This window comes from Gorilla gorilla, chromosome 4 (assembly GCF_029281585.2).
Source record: "Gorilla gorilla gorilla isolate KB3781 chromosome 4, NHGRI_mGorGor1-v2.1_pri, whole genome shotgun sequence".
NCBI lineage: Eukaryota > Metazoa > Chordata > Mammalia > Primates > Hominidae > Gorilla > Gorilla gorilla.
The window spans coordinates 92399439-92419316 of NC_073228.2; the positions used below are offsets into that span (position 1 = coordinate 92399439).

General features: G+C 37.8%; 1 protein-coding gene and 1 long non-coding RNA gene across 18 annotated transcripts in view; one reads left to right on the forward strand and one right to left on the reverse strand.

Annotated features, from left to right (window-relative positions):
- The window catches only part of TMEM161B (transmembrane protein 161B), an 82700-nt gene extending 80321 nt beyond the window's left edge, over positions 1-2379 (reverse strand). The window contains exon 1 of one of the 4 annotated variants that reach the window (XM_031011155.3): positions 2234-2379. In XM_031011155.3, the coding sequence (XP_030867015.2) occupies positions 2234-2236 (3 nt within the window). In that variant the 5' untranslated portion in view covers positions 2237-2379. The remainder of the gene's footprint in view (positions 1-2233) is intronic. The other 3 variants (XM_063706659.1, XM_055387475.2, XM_063706661.1) reach the window with 3 other exon arrangements.
- Positions 2380-2393: 14 nt separating this feature from the next.
- Positions 2394-19878, forward strand: part of LOC109027022 (uncharacterized) — a 119747-nt gene continuing 102262 nt past the window's right edge. For 3 of the 14 annotated variants that reach the window (XR_010133883.1, XR_010133880.1, XR_010133884.1), the window contains exons 1-5: positions 2394-2540; positions 4036-4094; positions 15548-15607; positions 16211-16357; positions 19226-19333. This is a non-coding gene — a long non-coding RNA (uncharacterized lncRNA). Of the gene's footprint in view, positions 2633-4035; positions 4095-12154; positions 15608-16210; positions 16358-19222; positions 19334-19878 lie in introns of all 14 variants that reach the window. The other 11 variants (XR_010133885.1, XR_010133881.1, XR_010133888.1 and 8 more) reach the window with 9 other exon arrangements.

The window sequence follows — 19878 nt, forward strand, 5'->3', positions numbered from 1 at the left end:
TCATGGAATCATAAATTTAAGAAGGTGCTTTAATACCCATCAAGTCCCACTTCTCTTACCCAGGAGGAATTCGGAACTCTTATCAAAATTGAGTGACTTTTCCAAATCCATATAACTAACAATGGGCAGAATCTGGGTCCTCTGGGGTCAATACTAATGTTCTTTTCATAATATCATTAGGCCCCAGCAATGCAAAACAAGTTCTGATTTCAACAAGCTGAATCCACAATAAATTCAGCCCATGTTCACTTCATTTAATGGTTAAACTCTTCCCTTTGAAAAATTCCAAGCATTAACCACACTTGCAAATACAGACATTATCAATTTCATAGCTGGGAAAGATAAAACTCAGCCAAGATAATTAGCTCAGAAATATAAGCACTTCCAGAAGGAAAAGAGCCAACTAGTTAGTTCCAAAATGACATTCAGAAAAACAGCGTAAGATTACATTAGTTCCAAACATTAACTACCTCTTTTGAACCGACAGGATAAGCAGGATTCTACTTCTAGTATTCCAAAACACTGAGAACAAGTTCATGTTCAGCTTTTCTGTGACTATGATAAATTTAAGTATTTTAATTATACTTTACCTTCAACTTTTCAGACCAAAAAGTCAAAAATTAATCTTAAATTAAAAAAATGAAAATATTAGTTTTAGTCCAGACTGCCAAACTACTGTTACTTTAGATAAATCACTGTCAATTTCTAGACCCCAGATTCTTTCTTCTGTAAAAATGGGGATGGAAGAGTGATTACTAGGCTTTGGTTTCTCCCAGTTCTGTTTTCCCTATCCTTGTCTAATTTCACTGATACAAAAGAAAAACAACTTTCTTAATACAAACCATATTATTCACTGAGGTTAAAAAAAAAACTTTAAAGAGATAGGTTATCTGGTAAAGTGCACCAGGAACTACATTATTTTGAAGGTCTTTGTTCTACATTCAGCTAAGTTTCTAAAAGTCATTCAAAAGCCAATCACCACACACATTAACTGAATGTTGGCAATATTTGACCCTGAAAATATAAGACAAACTGAAGCTAAATTCCAGGACAGAAGCCTCTGCAAGTGAGGGTTTGAAATCTTGTATACAGTGAAGAAACTGACAATAATGAACTTCACCAGAGCCCCGTGATCTTGAAAAACAGCAAAGGTTAAGAAACCCCTTGCCCCCGTTTGTGTTCTGAGAAATTGGCTTACTGCAAAGAATCATCTTTCCTGTAGAACTTAGATAAGACTAAGGGTTGATCCATACCCCCCTACCCCTTGTTTACCTATAACAAGGCCATAACTAGACCCTTCTAATTCCCATCCTTTGCTTCGTAAACGACTTGCTGAAGTACCTGTCCCCCAGATCAATCGGAACAAAATACTTATTAACCAAACTTTAAGATTCTCTTCTCTCGGGTTCCTGAATTTTGTCCTTCCCTCAGTCTGAAACAACATATACAAACCTCTCTTAACAGCTCCTCCTCAGAAAACATGGGCTCAGGGTAAAAGATTATCTGGTTACTGCCGGATCATACCCACATTTTCATCCCAATTCCTGACATCTTATTTACCCCTACCAACAAAAGACAAACCCTTTCTGCCTAACCTTTAAGGTGCATGCAAATCTTACGGTCATTCTCCCTACTGCAACTGTTCCTTCAACCTTCCTCCACACCCCTGCAATATTCCTTTCGAATAAAGTCTGTCCTTACTAAACTCGGGTTTTTTATTTGACACCTTTTTCAATTATGAAATGGCTAAGTGTAAAGAATAGGGGGACTGCCGTTTCTTTAAATGACAGGTGTTGATCTTATACAAGGAGACCCGTTGTGTCCACCTGGAGAGGCTAAAAGCATTTCTAAGATCTTAAGTTCTTGGCCACTGTTCCGCGGCTGGAGAAGGGGGCGCAGAAGAGGTGACTGACCCGGCAAGGTCAACTCTGGGATCACCTGGCGCCACAGGCCATACACAGTAAATGGGCCATGAACAGGCAGGCTACCCAGTCCATACTCCCTGACAGATACGCCCCTGCCTCCGGCCCGCTAGTCTCCCAGACAGGTAGGCGTAATGCTGCTTCCTCAGGGGCTCAGACACCCTGAGATAGGTGGTGGGTCCTATCCAGCAGCTCATCCCAACGTCTCAACTCCATTCTGAGCAGAGCACCTGATGGCTCTTTTCACAGTACTGACCTCCCCGCCCTTTTCGCCCCACCGTTGTCACTCCTGCCCTCACAGAAGAACTCACCATGGCGCCTAGGATAGGTCGTGGACCAGACACCCTGGAGTCGCCGGGGCAGTCCCAAACCTCTTACCTCCCGGTCCTTGAGCCGAGAGACTCTCAAACAGCGAAAGACAGGGTCTTCCGGCTCTGCCGGAAGTTGTGCGCGCGCGGGACAGGAAGTTCCTCCCTTCTCCAGAGCGCCGTCGACCCCACGCCACGCAGAGGTGAAGATACGCAGGACGTCCTCTAAAGCAACTTCCGTGGGTGCCAGGTTATGGGCTGGGGGCGGTGCTGACCTTGAGAGAGCGGAGGAGGCGCAGGCGCAGCACAGGTACGTGGGCGGGAGGATCGTGGTGGCTGCGCTTGCGAGGACCCTGAGGTAGGTTGGGTGGTTTCAGCAGGAACGCATCCACTGTCTGAGAGGTGACGGAGGCACACGTTGGTGTGGGGAGCGGGAGGGGAGAGGGAGGGGGGCGGGAGGGGGCCAGGGGTGGGAGTGAGGGTGCACGATGGGAGTCGACTCCAGACCCAGGTGATTTAGAGAGAGTAAAGACCACCTTTGGCCGTCATTTTGTCTCAGCTTAACTGACGCCCTCTTGTTACCCTCTAGTTTTCCTGACTCGGTCCCTTATTAGCATATCCTCATTTCCACAGACCTCTCCGTCTGTTGCTTCTGTTCCCTGCCTTAGTGGGTACCGTAGCTCTACCCTCCTTCCGGGCAATGGAATCTCACAGTGAGAAGTTTCTTCACTATTCACAGGTGGCAATTGAAGCCGGAAGAACATCTACCAAGAGCAGAGAACCCAGGAAGAAAATTCTGCCTCTTTAATACGTTCCAATATGGACGTTTTCCATATAGATACCTATCTATATAGATAGATGCTCTGGGATCTGATAGTCCTGGACACCTGTATGGCTGTGTGCTGTGGTCTTTTCCTAGCCTGCGGTTCACTTTTGCTCTGGCCACCACCTCCCCTCATGTACAAACCGCGTCTCTGCTCTGCCAGTCTTGGCCCCCGTCAGGCAGCGGTTCACTCCCTCACCAGGGAAGTCTAGATAGATAGATATAGATAGATATCGATCGATAGATATAGATATATATATAGATAGATACAGATAGGTAGATATATGGATAGATATAGATGTTTGGATAGATATGTAGACGTCTATCTATAAATATATCGATATATCGGGGTTCTCAGCCATCCCAAAGAAGCTTGCACAGGGCCAGTTGCTTTATGTCAGGAAAAGGGACACAGACTGAGTGTATGAGGGTTTTTTTTTTTTCTATAGATGTATAGATATTCATATCAGATGCAAATAAGTGAAACTCTCATACACCTTTTAATTTTGTGTTTTTTCCAAACTCTATTCCATTCAACTTTTTCTGCCTTTTTATTTGATTATAATGAGACATTGTACTGGAGGCAGGCTTGAAATGGATATACAGAGCACTTTCAACCCAGAAATTTGTCTCACGACTTGGGGTCCTTACTTAAGTTGTAGCTGTTAGTAATTTCATCCATGAATTCACTTTGTGCCATAGTGTGATGTTTTGTTATGAAGTTGGAATTGGGAAGGGAAACTAGGAAGTTTTGGGAGAAGTTAAGAAGGTTGAGTAGGCAGGCGTTGTTATAGATATTAAATTTCACCCTGCTTATCAAAGTACCTGGAAGGTATGGTATCCAAGCTGTAAATGGCCCAAAGGAATCGGGATTCTCAGCCATCCAAAAGAAGCATGCACAGGGCCAGTTACTTTATGTCAGGAAAGGGGACACAGACCGAGTGTATGAGGGTTTTTTTTTGGTTTTTTTTTTTTTTTGTAGTTTAAACTTGATTTTGTGAGGGGACGAACAGCGTGACAATTAAAGAAGATCTAGGAATCGTAAGTACTGACAGAATACCTGGAGGGAAGGTGGGACTGGAGAATAGTTTGTGAAACAGATCCTGCTGAGGATGAATCCAGAACTTCCTGAAGGGTTCCGCTTCTGCTGTGTAGGGACAAGGTTGTAAATAGACAAGCCACAGGCACCTGCAAATGGTAAGTGTGGTAGAGAGGGGCTGGAATTGCCTGTTGGTGTATCTGTGGGAAGCAGCTGCTATCCTTGAGGAAGAAAAGATGGAGAAGGTAAGTGGCTATCAACCTGTCAGAGACAACACATTCTGTGAAGTTGTACTCTTTTCATTTCTGACACTGTGGTTCTTAATATCTGTCCTAAACCTCGCAGTCATTGAGGTTCGCAAAGTATCTCCTTCTATGTGACAGTAAAACTGGAATTACTATCAGAATGGAATCCATTCCTGCCAGAGTAAAACCATGAAAAGATATCGCAGTTTTGATTATCTGCTTATCATTTTTAATAGATCACAGAGTGCAGTGTTCCTTATTTGGTGTATGGCAAGTTGATGAATAGCTCTTGATTAATATCCTTTAATGTTCTGTTTCACACAGTTCTCTCAATTACATGTGAAAAATCTGTTATATAAGTAATGCTATTTAATGATTAAAATGGATATATGTTTTAAGGTAGTGCCACCCAGTCTTTTTTATTTGGTAGAATAATATTATTATCTATTGGTTGCCTGCCTTGAAGTACAGTAATTTCTCTGTTTCCATTATTTAAAATAGGTGAGTGTCTTTGACGAAGATACAAAGAAAGGGGACAGTTATGAAAGGGAAGAAAAGATAGATGGAGATGAAAAGAAATTCAGTAGTTTCAGCAAGGGAATTAGGAGCATAATCTTTGAGAAAAGTCTTGGTTGCTTACCATTCGGGCTTTGTGATGAGTTGAAATGTCCTGAATGAGAACTGTTCTCAAACGCTTTCAAGACCAACAAAAAGTTACGATACCCACACTGACCTGGAACTCTTTAAACTATTAAGATATATCACTTTTTCGCAGTTCAGTCCATATTTTTTGCAAAATGTTCTGCTTAGTTTTTCTGCTAAGAAATTACTGTTTCTGAACAAGGATAAGTGTCGTATGCTTTCATTGTAGTTTTTTTTCCCCTAACATATACTGTTTTCCTAATTAGACTATAACTTCCTCCACAGCTGGGACCTTGTTTTGTTTTCTCACCTTCCCCATAAGAAATATCATTTAAGTGAATGTTGTAAACAGTTACTTCATTTAAATTGACCTTAAAATGCTTTATGACGACGTTATTTGTAGTAATACCTATAATGGTAAAAAGTTTGTTGCAGTCTTACATACGATAAGATTGATCAATTGTTATATATGCTTAGTGGAATTTTATCTAGCTGTTCTAAAGAGCCATTAGACTAGTCTTTCTAATGGAAAATGTTTATTGTCTAAGTTAAAACAGCATTTTAGGCCAGGCACAGTGGCTCACTCCTGTTATTGCAGCACTTTGGGAGGCTGAGGTGGGAGGATCACTAGAGCACAAGAGTTGGAGACTAGCCTAGGCAATATAGTGAGACCTCTTCTCTACAAAAAAATTTAAAAATTAGCTGAGTGTGATGGGGTGTGCCCGTAGTTCCAGCTACTCAGGAGACTGAGGTGGGAGGATCACTTGGGTCCAAGAGGTAGATGTTGCAGTAAACCAAGAACATGCCACTGCACTGCAGCCTGGGCAACAGAGCAAGATCCTGTCTCAAAAAATTAAAAAGCATTTTATAGACTGCATGTTTGTGTCCCCCCTCCCTCCGCACCAGAATTCATATGTTGAAGCCTTAATCTCCAATGACATGATATTAGTAGGTGGGGCCTTTGGGGGGTGATTAAATAATAAGGGTGAAGCCCTGCATGGGATTAGTGCCTTTACAACAAGAGACCCTAGACAGCTTGCTTCCGCTCTTTCTTTGCTCTTCACCGTGTGAGGACACAGCAAGAAAACAGACAACTACAAATCAGGAAGAGGGCCTAATTTGTGCCAACCATGCTGGCACTCTTCTCTAACTTCCCAGCCTCCAGAACTGTGAGAAATAAATTTCTGTTGTTTAAGTCACCCAGTTTATGGTAGTTTGGTTATAGTTGCCCATATTAAGACAGCAGGATGCAAAATTGTGGCCAGTATGATTGCTTTGACATGAAACAAATTTTAAGCACAAATTGCAAAAAGTAACCAAAATATATCAATCCCCACTGCTGGCGTTAACACTCTAAAACAAACTTTGTATGTTGGGGGATTTTATTTATTTATTTATTTATTTTTTTTGCTGACCATAGTGGCTCATGCCTATAATCCCAGCACTTTGGGAGGCCAAGTTGGGCAGATCACTTGAGGCCAGGAATGCAAGACCAGCCTGGCCAACATAGCAAAACCCCCTCTTTACAAAAATATAAAAATTAACCAGGCATGGTGGCACACCCCTGTAGCCCCAGCTACTTGGAAGGCTGAGGTGGGAGGATCGCTTGGGCCTGTGTAGCAGAGGTTGCAGAGAGCTGTGATGGCACCACTGCACTCCAGCCTGTGTGACAGAGCGAGACTATCTCAGAAAAAAAAAAGGATGAGGATTTTTTTTGTTTTCAACATGCTTTTTAACATCCACTATATTACTCTCATCTTTCTAGGCTGGAAAAAAAATGTTTTAAATGTTATTCTGAAGTATATTGCAACCTTTAACAATTCAATAGACTTCTGAATTTTTATTTTCATGTAGCTTACCACAGTTGTATCTAGGAATATATCACATAGCTGATTAATTGGTGAAATAACCCTTGCAATTTTACACAGGTTGTACAATGCACATTTTCAAGGACCACTCACATACATCCATCTGATATTTTTTGGTATCAAGAAAGTCTTTAAACAATCAGTACCACCAATAGCAGTAAAAAGACAAAACTGTCTGAAAGTACCTATCTGTTTAAAACTTTAATTAGCTTTATCCATCCATTAAATATTTATTGAATATCAAACTGTATCATTCACTCTTCTACACTCTGAGGAAATAGTGGTAAATAAAGGAGATATTGTCCCTACTATCAGGAAATTTACATTTTAGTAGTAATAAGCCATAAATTAACAAAAACAGAAGACAGTGGTAAGTACTAGGCATGAAATTCAAACATGACCATTTTAGGTTAGGTGATTAAAGAAACTAAAATACCATTTAAGCTGCTGTGTAAATGACAAGAGAATCCAGCTTTGTAAAAATTGGGGAAACCTTTGCTTGCAGAAGGGACAGCTGCAAAATCTAAGGCATGATCTAGCCTGGAATATTTCAGGAGCCAAAAGAAGGCCTTCATGGTTAGAGAATAGTGACTTAAGAGGCAAATGCTGTAACTTTGGAGGGATAGGAAAGGGCTAGATCATGTTACCTTTGAAAGACAGGAAAGAGTTTAGATTTTATTCTATGTGCAATGGAAAAAAAAATTAGAGCATTTTAATCCAAAGAGTAATATAAGATAATATATTTTTAAAATCCACTTTGGTAATTTGTTAATTGGCATAAAGAGTCAGCTTTCATGTAACATAATTACTAACATACTTGGATTTAAATTTGTCATTATTCTTATTTTATTTGTCCCACCTCTTACGTGTTCATTTTGTCTTCTTTTGCCTTTTTGATTTTTTTTTTTTTCTTAATTAGGCCATAGCACCTGATATTCCCAGGCAGACTCTCATCCAAGTGCCAATCAGCCCCAGCCCTGCTTAGCTTCCCAGATCAGATGAGAACAGGCATATTCAGGGTGGTATGGCTATAGACCTTTTAGATTATTTTTAATTATTCCATTTTTTCTACCTCATAAGCTTGACAGATGTCTTTTAGTATCTTTTTACTGTTCACCTGAGGTATTAAAACATGGAACCTTGGTTTATCATCTTTAAGATAATTTGGTATTATACTTCTTCCAGGACAATGTAAGGACCTGCGAACACATCAACTTCATTTACTGCCACACCTCATGTTATATACATTGTATATTCTTAATATGTATTTCCTAAATTCTCAAGACATTTTTTATACAATATGAATTTACATTTCATATTGTATAAAACATTTACTTTTTCTATTGTGTTTCGTGGTTCCTGGAATCTGAGCTTCCATCTAAGACCTTATTTCTTCTTGAAGGACATACTTTAATAGTTCTTTGAATATCTACTGGTAACAATTCATTCAGATTTTCTGTCCTGACACTGTCTTATTTTACTTTCATTTTCTAAGAACCTTTTTGCTGAATTAGCAGCTATTTTATCATTTTGAAGATATATTTTATTCCTTCTGGCTTCCATTATGTCCTCTAAGACATAATGTCCATTTTGTTTTTTTCTCTTCAAAGGTAATCTTTTTTTGGATGGCTACTTTTAAGAGGTTTGTCTTAAGTTTGGTGTGCCCACATGTGTTTTGTGTTTGTTTTTTTGTGTGTGTGTTTTTTTTCCTCTTCAAGATTGATAATGTTTCTTGAATCTGGCTGTGATGTCCTTAGGCTGTTTGAGAAAATTCTTAGCTCTGTTTGATCAGACATTGCTTCTGCTTTCACTCTCCTTTCTCCTCTTCTTTTGATACTCCACTTACATGTGTATTTGACAATTCACTTTGTCCCTTGTATTTTCCATTTATTTTCCTGTTTCATCCTGAATATTTCTTCTTAACTTTCAGTTCACTCTTTGCTCTTAGTAGTCTCAAATTTGTTAAATCTCTCTTGAAGCATTTATTTTAGTTATATTTTTGGTTATCAGTTCAAACATTTCTACTTGATTCTGTTTTATTGTTTGCAGTTGTTTACCCAATATCTCAATCTTTTATTTCCTCAAACATGCTAATCATAATTACTTTAAAACCTGTATCTAATAACTGTGGTGTCTGCTATTATCTGACACTTTTCTTGTTTCTTGCTGTTATCACATTGTCTTGCTTTTATGTCCCTTATTTTTATGTTATTTTGTATTATTTATTTTATAAACATTATAAATATATAAAACTTGGCTTAGGTTATGTTTTAATTGAATGTCAGAATTGTTTTGATTGAATTGTATATGAGGAGACTATACTTTGAAGTCCAATATGATGGTATTTTCTAAAGAAAGAATTTGTGTCTCCTGGCAAGACCTTTGGACACTAGTAATCCAAGATCTTCTTAATCCGGTTAGTCATAGAGACAATTAGAATATAGGCAGGTCTATTTCCTGTTCATACTTTCACAGTGTAGACCTCTGAAGTCCCAACTCAAGCATGCAGAGTTTACCAGATCAGGCCCTAAACTTCAGTTTTTGTCTTTTTAATTCTGTGGGTTAGAAACTCTGTTCAACTTTTCAGCCATCACCTCAGGAATCAGAAGATACTCCAGAGGAAAAGCTAATGTAAATGCTGGATTCAACAAATCTGTTTTTTCCTTCTGAATATTTCATTGTCTCTAATGCTGTCAGATGTTTGTTTTATATTTTGTCCAAGCTGAGTGTGGTGGCTCACGTCTGTAATTTCAGCACCTTGGGAGGCCAAGGCGGGACCATCCCTTGAGGCCAGGAATTTGAGACTAGCCTAGGCAACATAACAAGACCTTTGTCTCTTGGGAAAATAAATAAATAAATAAATATTATTAGAAGTGAAAATGGGGATGTTGTTACAAATGCTGTAGAGATTGATGAGAAATTATGAACAACTTTATAATAAATGGGAAAATATAAATGAAGTAGGCAGTTCCAGAAAAATGTAACTTTTCAAAAGCCATGTAATGGAAAATATAAATGGTGGGATGTTGATGTAAGAAATCATGATGCCCAGAGACTTTTGCCACACCTTCAAAGGACAGATCGTTACAATTTTACACAAACCATTCCACAGTATATTCCACTTATATACTGTGGAATTGGCCCTTACTGCCCTTATCAAATTTAACATCAAGGTTACAGAAGCTTAATATTACTGCCCTGATTTTATTAGGGCAGTAATGATTTGATAAGGGCAGTAAGAATTACAGCCCTGTCATATTCGCAAAGACAAAAATCCTAAATAAAACAGACCTCAGAAAATGTGTTTTTAAGAAAAGATAATAAAACATGATCAGGTTGAATTTAACCGAGGAATGTATTTTATTATATTAAGAGATTAGAAAAACTATCTGGCTATCTGAACAGATGCAGGAAAAGAAAACTATTTGAAAAAATTAACAGACATGGATAAACCTTTGGGCAAATTAGAATTGTGTAGAACTTCCTTGAGCCAATAAAACCTAGAACAACAATATTTTAAGATGAAGTATTTGAAGCAGTCCATTAGAATCAGGAACAAGTACTATGTTGGAGATCCTAGCCAGCATTATAAGGCAAGAAAAACAAAAGATTAAAAATTGGAAATAAACATAACTTAGTCTACAGATAAATTATTGAAGAGCTTTGCAAGGATTCTGAATATACTATTGATATGGTTTGGATCTGTGTCCCTACCCAAATCTCATGTTGAATTATAATCCCCAATGTTGGAGGTGAGGCCTGATGGGAGATTGGATCATGGGAATGGGTTTCTCATTCGTGGTTTAGTACCATCCTCTTGGTACTGTCCTTGAAATAGTTCTTAGGAGATCTGGTAATTTAGAATTGTGTGGTACTTCTCCCCCTCTCTTGCTCCTGCTCCCCCTTTGCCTTCCACCATGATTGGAAGTTTCCTGAAGCTGCCTCAGAAGCAGAAGCCACTATGCTTCCTGTACAGCTTGCAGAACCATAAGCCAATTAAACCCCTTTTCTTTATAAATTACTGAGTCTCCAGTATTTATAGCAATGTGAAAACAGATAATGTGACTATCAATATACAAAAGTGAATTGCATTTCTCTCCAGCAGAAATGAACTGTTAGAAAATGATTTTTGTAACATACCATTTACTATATTCCTTTAAAAATATAAATTGGGTAACTTAACAAAAGGTACAGAAGACCTCTGTAGAAAATTACAAAACTTTATGGACAGGCATTTAAAAATGTCTAATTTTAAAATTGCCATGTTCAATTATTAAAAGACTCGAGTTAAGATGGCAATTCTCCACTACACAATGAAGGTAATTGCAATACAAATCCCAAATGAGTTTTTCAAGGAGCTTGACAAACTGATTCTAAAGTCTGTATGACAAAAAGCAGAATTCAGGATACTCCAGAAGCAGATTTAAGATAGAATTGACTTGTAGATATTCGTAACAGCAAAAAAATAAAAACAACTCAAATATCCATCAAAAGATAAAATGTTTATCCATGAAAAGATACTCAAAAAGTGACACATTTATATAATGGGATATATTTGGCTGCAAAAAGGAGTGAACTGCTAATACCTGCTATAATGTGGATAAACCTTGAAAGCATGCTGAAATGAAGCCAGTCACAAAAGACCACTTAGGATTCCATTTAAACAAAATGTATAAAGTAGAAAATGTATTGAGACAATAGATTGTGGTTGTTTAGGGCTTACAAAGTTTGGGGTGATGGGGGCCCAAGGTAGTGACAGCTAAAGGGTGCAGTTTCTTTTTGAGGCAATAAAGTTCTAAAATGTATAGTTGCACGTTTCTGTAGATATACTAAAATCAATTCAGTTGTGCATTTAAATGAGTAAATTGGTATGTGAATTGTACCTCAATAAATCTGTTAAAACTGTAGTAATTAGGATATTGTAATACTGGCTTAGAGATGGGAAAATTGATTTATAAGGAATCCTGATTGTAAGGAATCATGACTTATGGCAGAGATGGCATTGCATACCAGCAGGGAAAGCTAGAGCATTTCAATAGATGACGCTGGATATTCATATGGGGGAAAAATGAAATTGGTCCTCCCTACCTAACACCATACAGAAAAAGTAGTTTCAGATGACTTTAAGATGTAAGTGTGAAAGGAAAACATAGTAAACCTTCAAAAGAAAGATTGCAAAATATTTTTATGATCTTATGGTAGGGAAATGTAATATGTATAAAGGAAAATGTGTATGTCCAATATGTTAAAGTTAAAAACCTCTGTTCCAAAGACTCCATAAACCCTCAGAATAACGGTTAATTTCAGTCATGCCCAGGAAACATACAAGATGAGCCTGGAATACCTTGTGCAAGATAGCAAGGAAGCTATTAGAGACTACGAGGGTGTCATATCAAATGGACTCAGGAGACTACTGAAAAGCATCCTTCTGGCCATAGATGAGACCATTTGAGTGTCAATAAGGACAGTAAATGCAATTGATTGGAACATATCAAGTGTCTTTAAATCTCAGTACATAATGATTGTAAAACAGCATTTAGTTGGTCAACAGTAGAAGATGCTGTTGCATCAATTCATTATTTTAAAAATCAGTTTTGTTTTGTTTTTAAAGTAATGAGGCATTTGTCCTGCCTTTTGTATGTGAACTGTAAGTAACCACATAGTAGATGAGGAGAGGGTTCTCTTTGTACATGTATTCTAGCTAATAAATGGAGGAATGATAGAAAATTGCCGTTTTGAAATTCCTAATGAACAAATGGACTTATTTATTGCATTTCAACAGCTGCTAACATGACAGACAAGAAAACATATGTTTCTTAATGGAAAAACACCACTACTGATGTTAAAATCTTATCAAAAATTTCACCCTGATACTAATCAGGTCTTTAGATCCATCCAATTTGCAGAAAATATAAACACCATTAAAACCTTAAGCCAATGAAACCTACCACAACCTAATATTTTGTAATGGAAAATATAAATGAAAAATCCAATTTTGGAGAATATTGGGACAAATTAATTTCAACAAATATGTTGGAGGAGAAAAGGAGACGAGAAGGACAAGTGGAGAAAACCGTAGATTACAAGAGACTTAGTTCAATATGAAGCAACCTGTGAACTTGGATTAGTTATCTTACTGTATAACAAATCACCCTAGCTTAAATCTAAAAATATTTATACACTTTCTTAGGATCCACAGGTGGTTTAGCTAGATGTTCTGGCCCAAGGTCTCATGAATTTGCAGTCAAGATGTTGGCTGGGCTGTAGTCTGAAAGTTTGACTGGTGTTAGAGGATCCACTTCCTAGAGGGCTCATTCGTAGAGCTGCCTGTGTTTTCTCACAACATGGCAACTGGCTTTCTCTAGAACAGGTGATCCAAGAGAGAGACAGAAACCATGATCATTCAAAGTGATGTAACATTACTTCTACTATATAATGTTAGTCACACAGACATTTCCCTGACAATATGTGGGAGGAGATTACACAAGAGCATGAATACTGGGAAGCTAGCTGTCACAATTTGGCCCCAATGATTGGTAGTTCTTGATTTGCAAAATATATTCATCCCCTCCAAAAGCTCTCCAAAGCTCTTATCCTGTGACACCATTAGTTCAAGGTCTAGAAATCTAAATCAGTTCCAATTGTGGATGACACTCATAGGTGTACTTAAGTACAGCTCCTCAAGAAGAGTTCTTTTTGATCTGAAGACTCATACACTAAAGACACAGTCTCTGCTTCCACATGTAATAGAAAATGAATAGGATAATAAATGTGGACATGTATATTTAAAAAGAGGGAATATTGGAGGTACATAGGTTCACAGAAATTCTGAAACCCACCTGGGCACAGATTGGCAGTTGCTTGGTCAAGTTTCAAGGCCTAGAATTCTCTTAGCTCTGCCTTCTGGGATCTTGGATCTACTCACTGAGTCACCCTTTCTTTTTCTTGTTTACACTTCTGCCTGCTTTCTGCCTATAGAAGCTTGGATGTCCCACAAGCTTCTTTCCATTTGGTTCTCTCTGTGCCTTTCAGTCCAGGCTGGCCATGTTTCTGCTAATAGACTTCTCTTAAAAACTTTGTGGCTCACTTGTGAATTTTGAGTTCACTCCATCAGACAAAAGCAACAACCACACATCTCTTCCCACATAAACTCTGCCTCAAGCTTTTGCTGATGAAAATACCCTTAAACTTTTTAAAAACCTGTGATGTTATTCAGAGATTTTCTGAGACACATCGTTTGTCTGATGAAAATACTCTGAGGCACAACTTAAGATCTTTCTGAGGTATTAAAGAACTTTATAACTACAGCCTCAACTTTATGTTTCACTGGCAGTGCCCTAGATTTGCTTTTTGCTCAGAGATATTCCCCAATTTTAGCACATTTGTCATCTGCACAGGCTGGGAATCTTCAAATCCAGCAAGTTTTGACTTGTTTTTTGTTTGTTTGTTTGTAATAGAGTCTGTTTTTTGCTGTGTTGGCCAGGTGATCTTGGACTCCTGGCTTCAAGCATTCCTCCCACCTCAGCCTCCCAAAGTTCTGGGATTTTAGGTATAAGCCACCATGCCCAGCCATGGCTCCTTTTTGTTTAACAGTCCTTCCTTTGACGGTCTCTCTTCTCACACATTTTACTATAAGCAACAATAAAAAATACACATGAAATATTTAACACTTGGCCGGCAATCTCCTTTGCTAGATCAATGAGTTAATTAGGCATTTTTTCTACTTTGTACATATCTGTGGATAACAAATTTGCTAAACTTTCTGCCATTATGTAACAAGGATCTCCTTCCCTCTAGTTTCCAAGAAGAGTTTTCTAATCTGTTAAGATGTCACCTGCAGCCTCCTCAAAGGTTATCTATTATGCTTCTATAAAAAATTTCTTCAAAGCTCTTCAAACTTTCATTAACACTCTCCTCCAAGTTCTACCTTCTGTTCACTGCCAGTTTTAAAACCACACTTACATTTTAGGTTTTTGCTAACACCCCACTTCTGAGTACCAAAATGTATACTGATTTTCTATTGCTGCATAATAAACTGCCCCAAAATACAACATGTAAATCAATAAATATTCATTATCTCATGTAGTGTCTGAAGGTCAAAAATCCGGAAGCAGCATAGCTGAGTGGTTCCGATTCATTGTCTCTTGTGAAGTTATCAGTCAAACCATCAGCTGAGACTGTAATCATCTGATGTTTTAACTAGTACTAGAGGATACATTTTCACATGCTATTGGCAGGACACTTTAGTTCTTCACTAGCTGTTTAGCAGAATACCGCACTTCCTCACCACATGTACCTCTTCATAGAGCTTCCTGGCTTCCTCTAAAACAAGTAATCCAAGAGAGAAGCAGAAGCCACCATGGTTTTTTATGCCGTTGTTGACCTAGCCCCCAAAGTGACATATTATTACACAGATATGTAGCCAACCTGTGGGTCACTGATACGGTTTGGATGTGTGTCCCCTCCAAATCTCATGTTGAAATGTGATTCTCAATGTTGGAAGTGGGGCTGGTGATAGGTGTTTGGTTCATGAGGGTAGATCCCTTATGAATGGCTTGGTACTGTCTTTGTGGCAATGAGTGAGTTCTCACTATCTGAGTTCACACAAGAGCTGGTTGTTTAAAAGAGCCTGTCATCTCTTTTGCTCCCTTTCTCACCATGTGATATGCTGCTCCCCTTCTCTTCTGCCATGGCGAAAAGCTTCCTGAGGCCTTCACCAGAAGCAGATGCTGGTGCCGTGCTTCTACAGCCTGCAGAACTGTGAGCCAAATAAAGTTCTTTCCTTTATAAATTGCCCAGCGTCAGGTGTTGTTTTATAGCAATGCAGAACAGACTAACACAGACACACACACCAACCAAGTACAGTATGAGAAGGGATTATTGGGTGCCATTTTGGAGGTTGTCTACCACAGGATTTTATCTGTATCATTATTCAAATTTCATTTTTGAAAAATTTTGTAAGGGCACATTTATAGAAATATGAATGCTTAATATTTGATGATATTAGGGAATTAAACCATTTTTGTGTAATAGTAAATTTTAAAGATTCCTTTTAGAAATACATATTGAAATATTTAGAGATGTAGTGATATAATGTCTGGGGTATGCTTCAAGATAAGAGTTGCAGAAAGTGGGTGGTAGTATAAATCAAGATTGGTTATGAGTTGAGAATTTTTGAGTAATAGGTATATGGGGACTAAGTATTCTGTTCTGCATACTTTTACATGCAGTAAATCCCCACTTATCTGCAGGGAATGTGTTCCAAGACCCCCAGTGGATGCCTGAAACTGAGAATAGTACTGGACCCTGTATATACTGTGTTTTTTCTTTCCTTATTGAGAACTTTTATGTTTTCACTTAAAGGAAGGACTTTACAGCTTCTCTTTGGCATATCCAAATTGCCAGCATCACCGCTCTTGCACTGCAAGCCATTATTAAGTAAAGAACACAAACACTGTGATACTGCTACACTTGATCTGATAACCAAGAAGTCTACTAAGTGACTAACAGGTGGGTAGCATATACAGCATAGATACACTGGACAAAGGGAGGACTCACATCCTGGGCAAGATGGAGCAGAATGGCAGAGTTCATCATGCTGCTCAAAATGATGTGCAATTTAAAACTAATGAATTATTTCTGGAATTTTTCAGTTAATATTTTTGGACATGAGGTGACTGCAGGTAACTAAAACCATGGAAAGCAAAACCATAGATAAAGGGATACTATGGTATGTTTTCATTTTCCATAATAAAAAGTTGAAGAAGACACCATAAGAAAATAAAAGACAAGTCACAAACTGGGAAAAGATCTTTGCAACACATATGACTATCGAAAGGATTAGTATTCACACTGTGTAAAGAACCACTACAATTCAATGAAAATGAAGATAATGCTTTTCACCCCAAACAGGCAATTCATACAGGAGAAAACCTGAAAAGATACCCAACCACAAGGAAATACCATTTCACACCCACCAGATGAACAAAAATGTAAAAGTCTGGCAATATTACAATTCTTATACATTGCTGGTTGGAGTATGAATTGATATAATCAATTTGGGAAACAATATGGTATTATCTAGTAGCTGAAGATGCACATCTTCCGTGACCCAGGAAAAATGTATAGCAGGAGACATGAGCAAGAAAATTCATAATGGCATTTATAACAGTAAAACGTGCAAGAAAATCCACTGTCCATCAACAGTAGAGTGATTAAATACATTGTATATGCTCATACAGCAGAATATAGTGGTGGAAAAAATAAATTACAAGTTCATGGACATAGATAAATCTCTAACAAAATGTTGAGCAAAAAAAAATTCACAAAAGAATTTTACAGTAGGATTCCATTTATATAAAGAACCAATGAAAGTAAATAGCTTAAGGGTACAAACATAAGTAAATCTATAAATTAAAGCAAAAGAATGATAGGCACAAATTCAAGGCAGTGATTTCCTCTAGCTACAGAGGGAAGGGAATGAAGTAAGGAAAAGGTGAACAAGGAGCTTAAAAATATGATAATTATATGTGTTGGTTTGGCCAAACAGTCCTGGTTTACCTAGCACAGTTCTGGTTTGCTGATTGCCTGGTGTAATGATTAATAGCACTGTCACTCCCCAAGTTGTCACTGTTTGGATAATGAATTATATGCATCCTTTTTAGAGTAAAAGTAACTTTTTTCTCCTTAAACTGGATGGAGGGCATGTGGGTCTTTGTCATTCTTCCTTATACATGTATTTTTAAAATATAATTTAAAACTAGTCAGTATTTTAAAATATAATTTAAAACTTTAGTCAGTGTTAGTCACTGTGTTAGTGACAACACAGTAAAAAAAAAAAAATTTGTAAGATAAATAAATATAAATAGGATCCAAATGAAACTCTTTTCATCTGGGTGGATACAGGGATAAATAACATACTATATGCCTGGCATTGTATTAAGCTTGTTACTGATATTACTTCATATTCATAGCAAGACATTTAGGTAGGCATTATTATCTCCATTTTACACATGAAGAATCTAAGACACAAAGATTATACATAATTTAACCAAAGTCATATTATATGTGACAGTGCAGAATTTGAACCCAAGCAGTGTGACATCAGACTACATGCTCTTAACTACCATGCCAGAGTCCATAACAGATTTTCTTAACCTTTTTTATGCCACAGATCCCTTTGACAGTCTGGTGAAGCCTATAGAGCCCTTTTTAGAGTAATGTTTTTTGTACATCAAATATAATGCACAGGATTATAAATAAAATCAATTATACTAAAATATGGTAATCAAAATATTCAACAAATGTATACTATACCTGTACTTTTTATTAATGCATTAAATAAATAATAAAATCTAGCAGGTCTAATGAATAATTTTGAAATAATAATACTAATTGTATCTTGAGATATCTACAAATATAGTAATGTGATAGGAAAATGTTTGTGATTTTTATAAGTGAAAAAGTCACCAAAATACTTGTAATAACACTGTGGTTTTTTGCATATGTTCACAATGGAAAGAAATCCTAAATCTTCGAAGTTAGCAAGAATTATAATATTTTTCCCACCCCAATTCATGGCCCTCTACTTTATGGTCTTATTTCATAGGCTTTCTGACATGTTTTGCTTCAAAGAGGTCATATTCCCCATCCCATTTCCTATCTTCTGGTTTGGGATTACACTCAAGATGTTATATACAAATAGATTAGTTTATTAGAAAGAAAATATTTTTCCACATGGCGAACTTTAGTGGAGGCTAACAAATCAGAATGTGCTAAAATAGCCATGTGTACATACAGACAATGGGAAGCTTGGAACTGCTTTAGCATTTTATACAAAAGACTTAAAAGTAATTTCAGCTGGGCACTGTGGCTCGGGCCTGTAATCCCAGCACTTTGGGAGGCTAAAGTGAGAGGACTGCTTGAGGCCAGGAGTTCAAGACCAGCCTGGGCAACATAGTGAGACCCTCCCCCCATCTGTACAAAAAAATTACAAAATTAACCAGGCATGGTGGCTCGCACCTGTGGTACCAGCTACTTGGAAGGCTGAGACAGGAGGATGGCTTGAGCCTAGGAGGTTGAGGCTTTAATGAGCCATGATCATGCCACTGCACTCCAGCTTGGGCAACAGAGTGAGACCCTGTTTCCAAAAACAACAAAAACTGGTTTCAAATATATTGCTACATTGGAATTCTCCATAAAGGAATTAATTGTTGATAACAATGCCCTCAGTATACTATTTGTCAATACCTATAACAATGCAACAAACAAAAAAGAAAATTTAAATAGCTGGACCACATTAAAAGTTTTATTGGGCTAAAATCAAAAACATCTGACAAGTTTTTGACTTGCCTTTCTCATGATTTAATGTCCCAGCAGAGCAACTGGGAACCTAATTCTGACCAACAAGGAGGAATTGTTTGGCTAATTGGAAGTGACAGAAACCTTGGGAGAAAGCAACCGCATACCAAGGATAATTATAAGAAGGTAACATGGGCCCTAAAGGATAGTGTCAAGAAACCTGAAACCCCCAAATGAGGTGAGACTTGCAAAAAATGCTAAGGAAGGACAAAGAACAGGCCTTTTAAAATTCTGTTCAGAACCAGAAGATGATCAAGAAAGGGAAATGCCCACTAGCAGCTTCTACTGTAAGGTTAGAGCTGACGGAGAAAGAACTCCTTAACTACTATTTGCTTCATTCTCTACAAAGGAAACTAGAGAAGTGGGTTGACATAATAGAAAGAACATGTGTTCGTGGGGCCAGGCAAACCTGGGTTTAATTCTGTTTCAACACTGTTTAACAAAATTTATGGGAGGCTATTGTTTTGGATTGGGCTCCTGCACCAGACCCCTCCGGACCAGACCAAAATGGAGTCACTCATACTAAAACTCCAGGTCACTGAACCAAAACTAAGTTGTTTATCTGACCTTCCAAGAAATCAGGAGGGAGAAAACAACCAAATCTCCAAACAGGCCAATTTTAATCGGCGTGATAAGGAAGTCCTCTCTTTTTTAACCCTATAAAGAAAGTA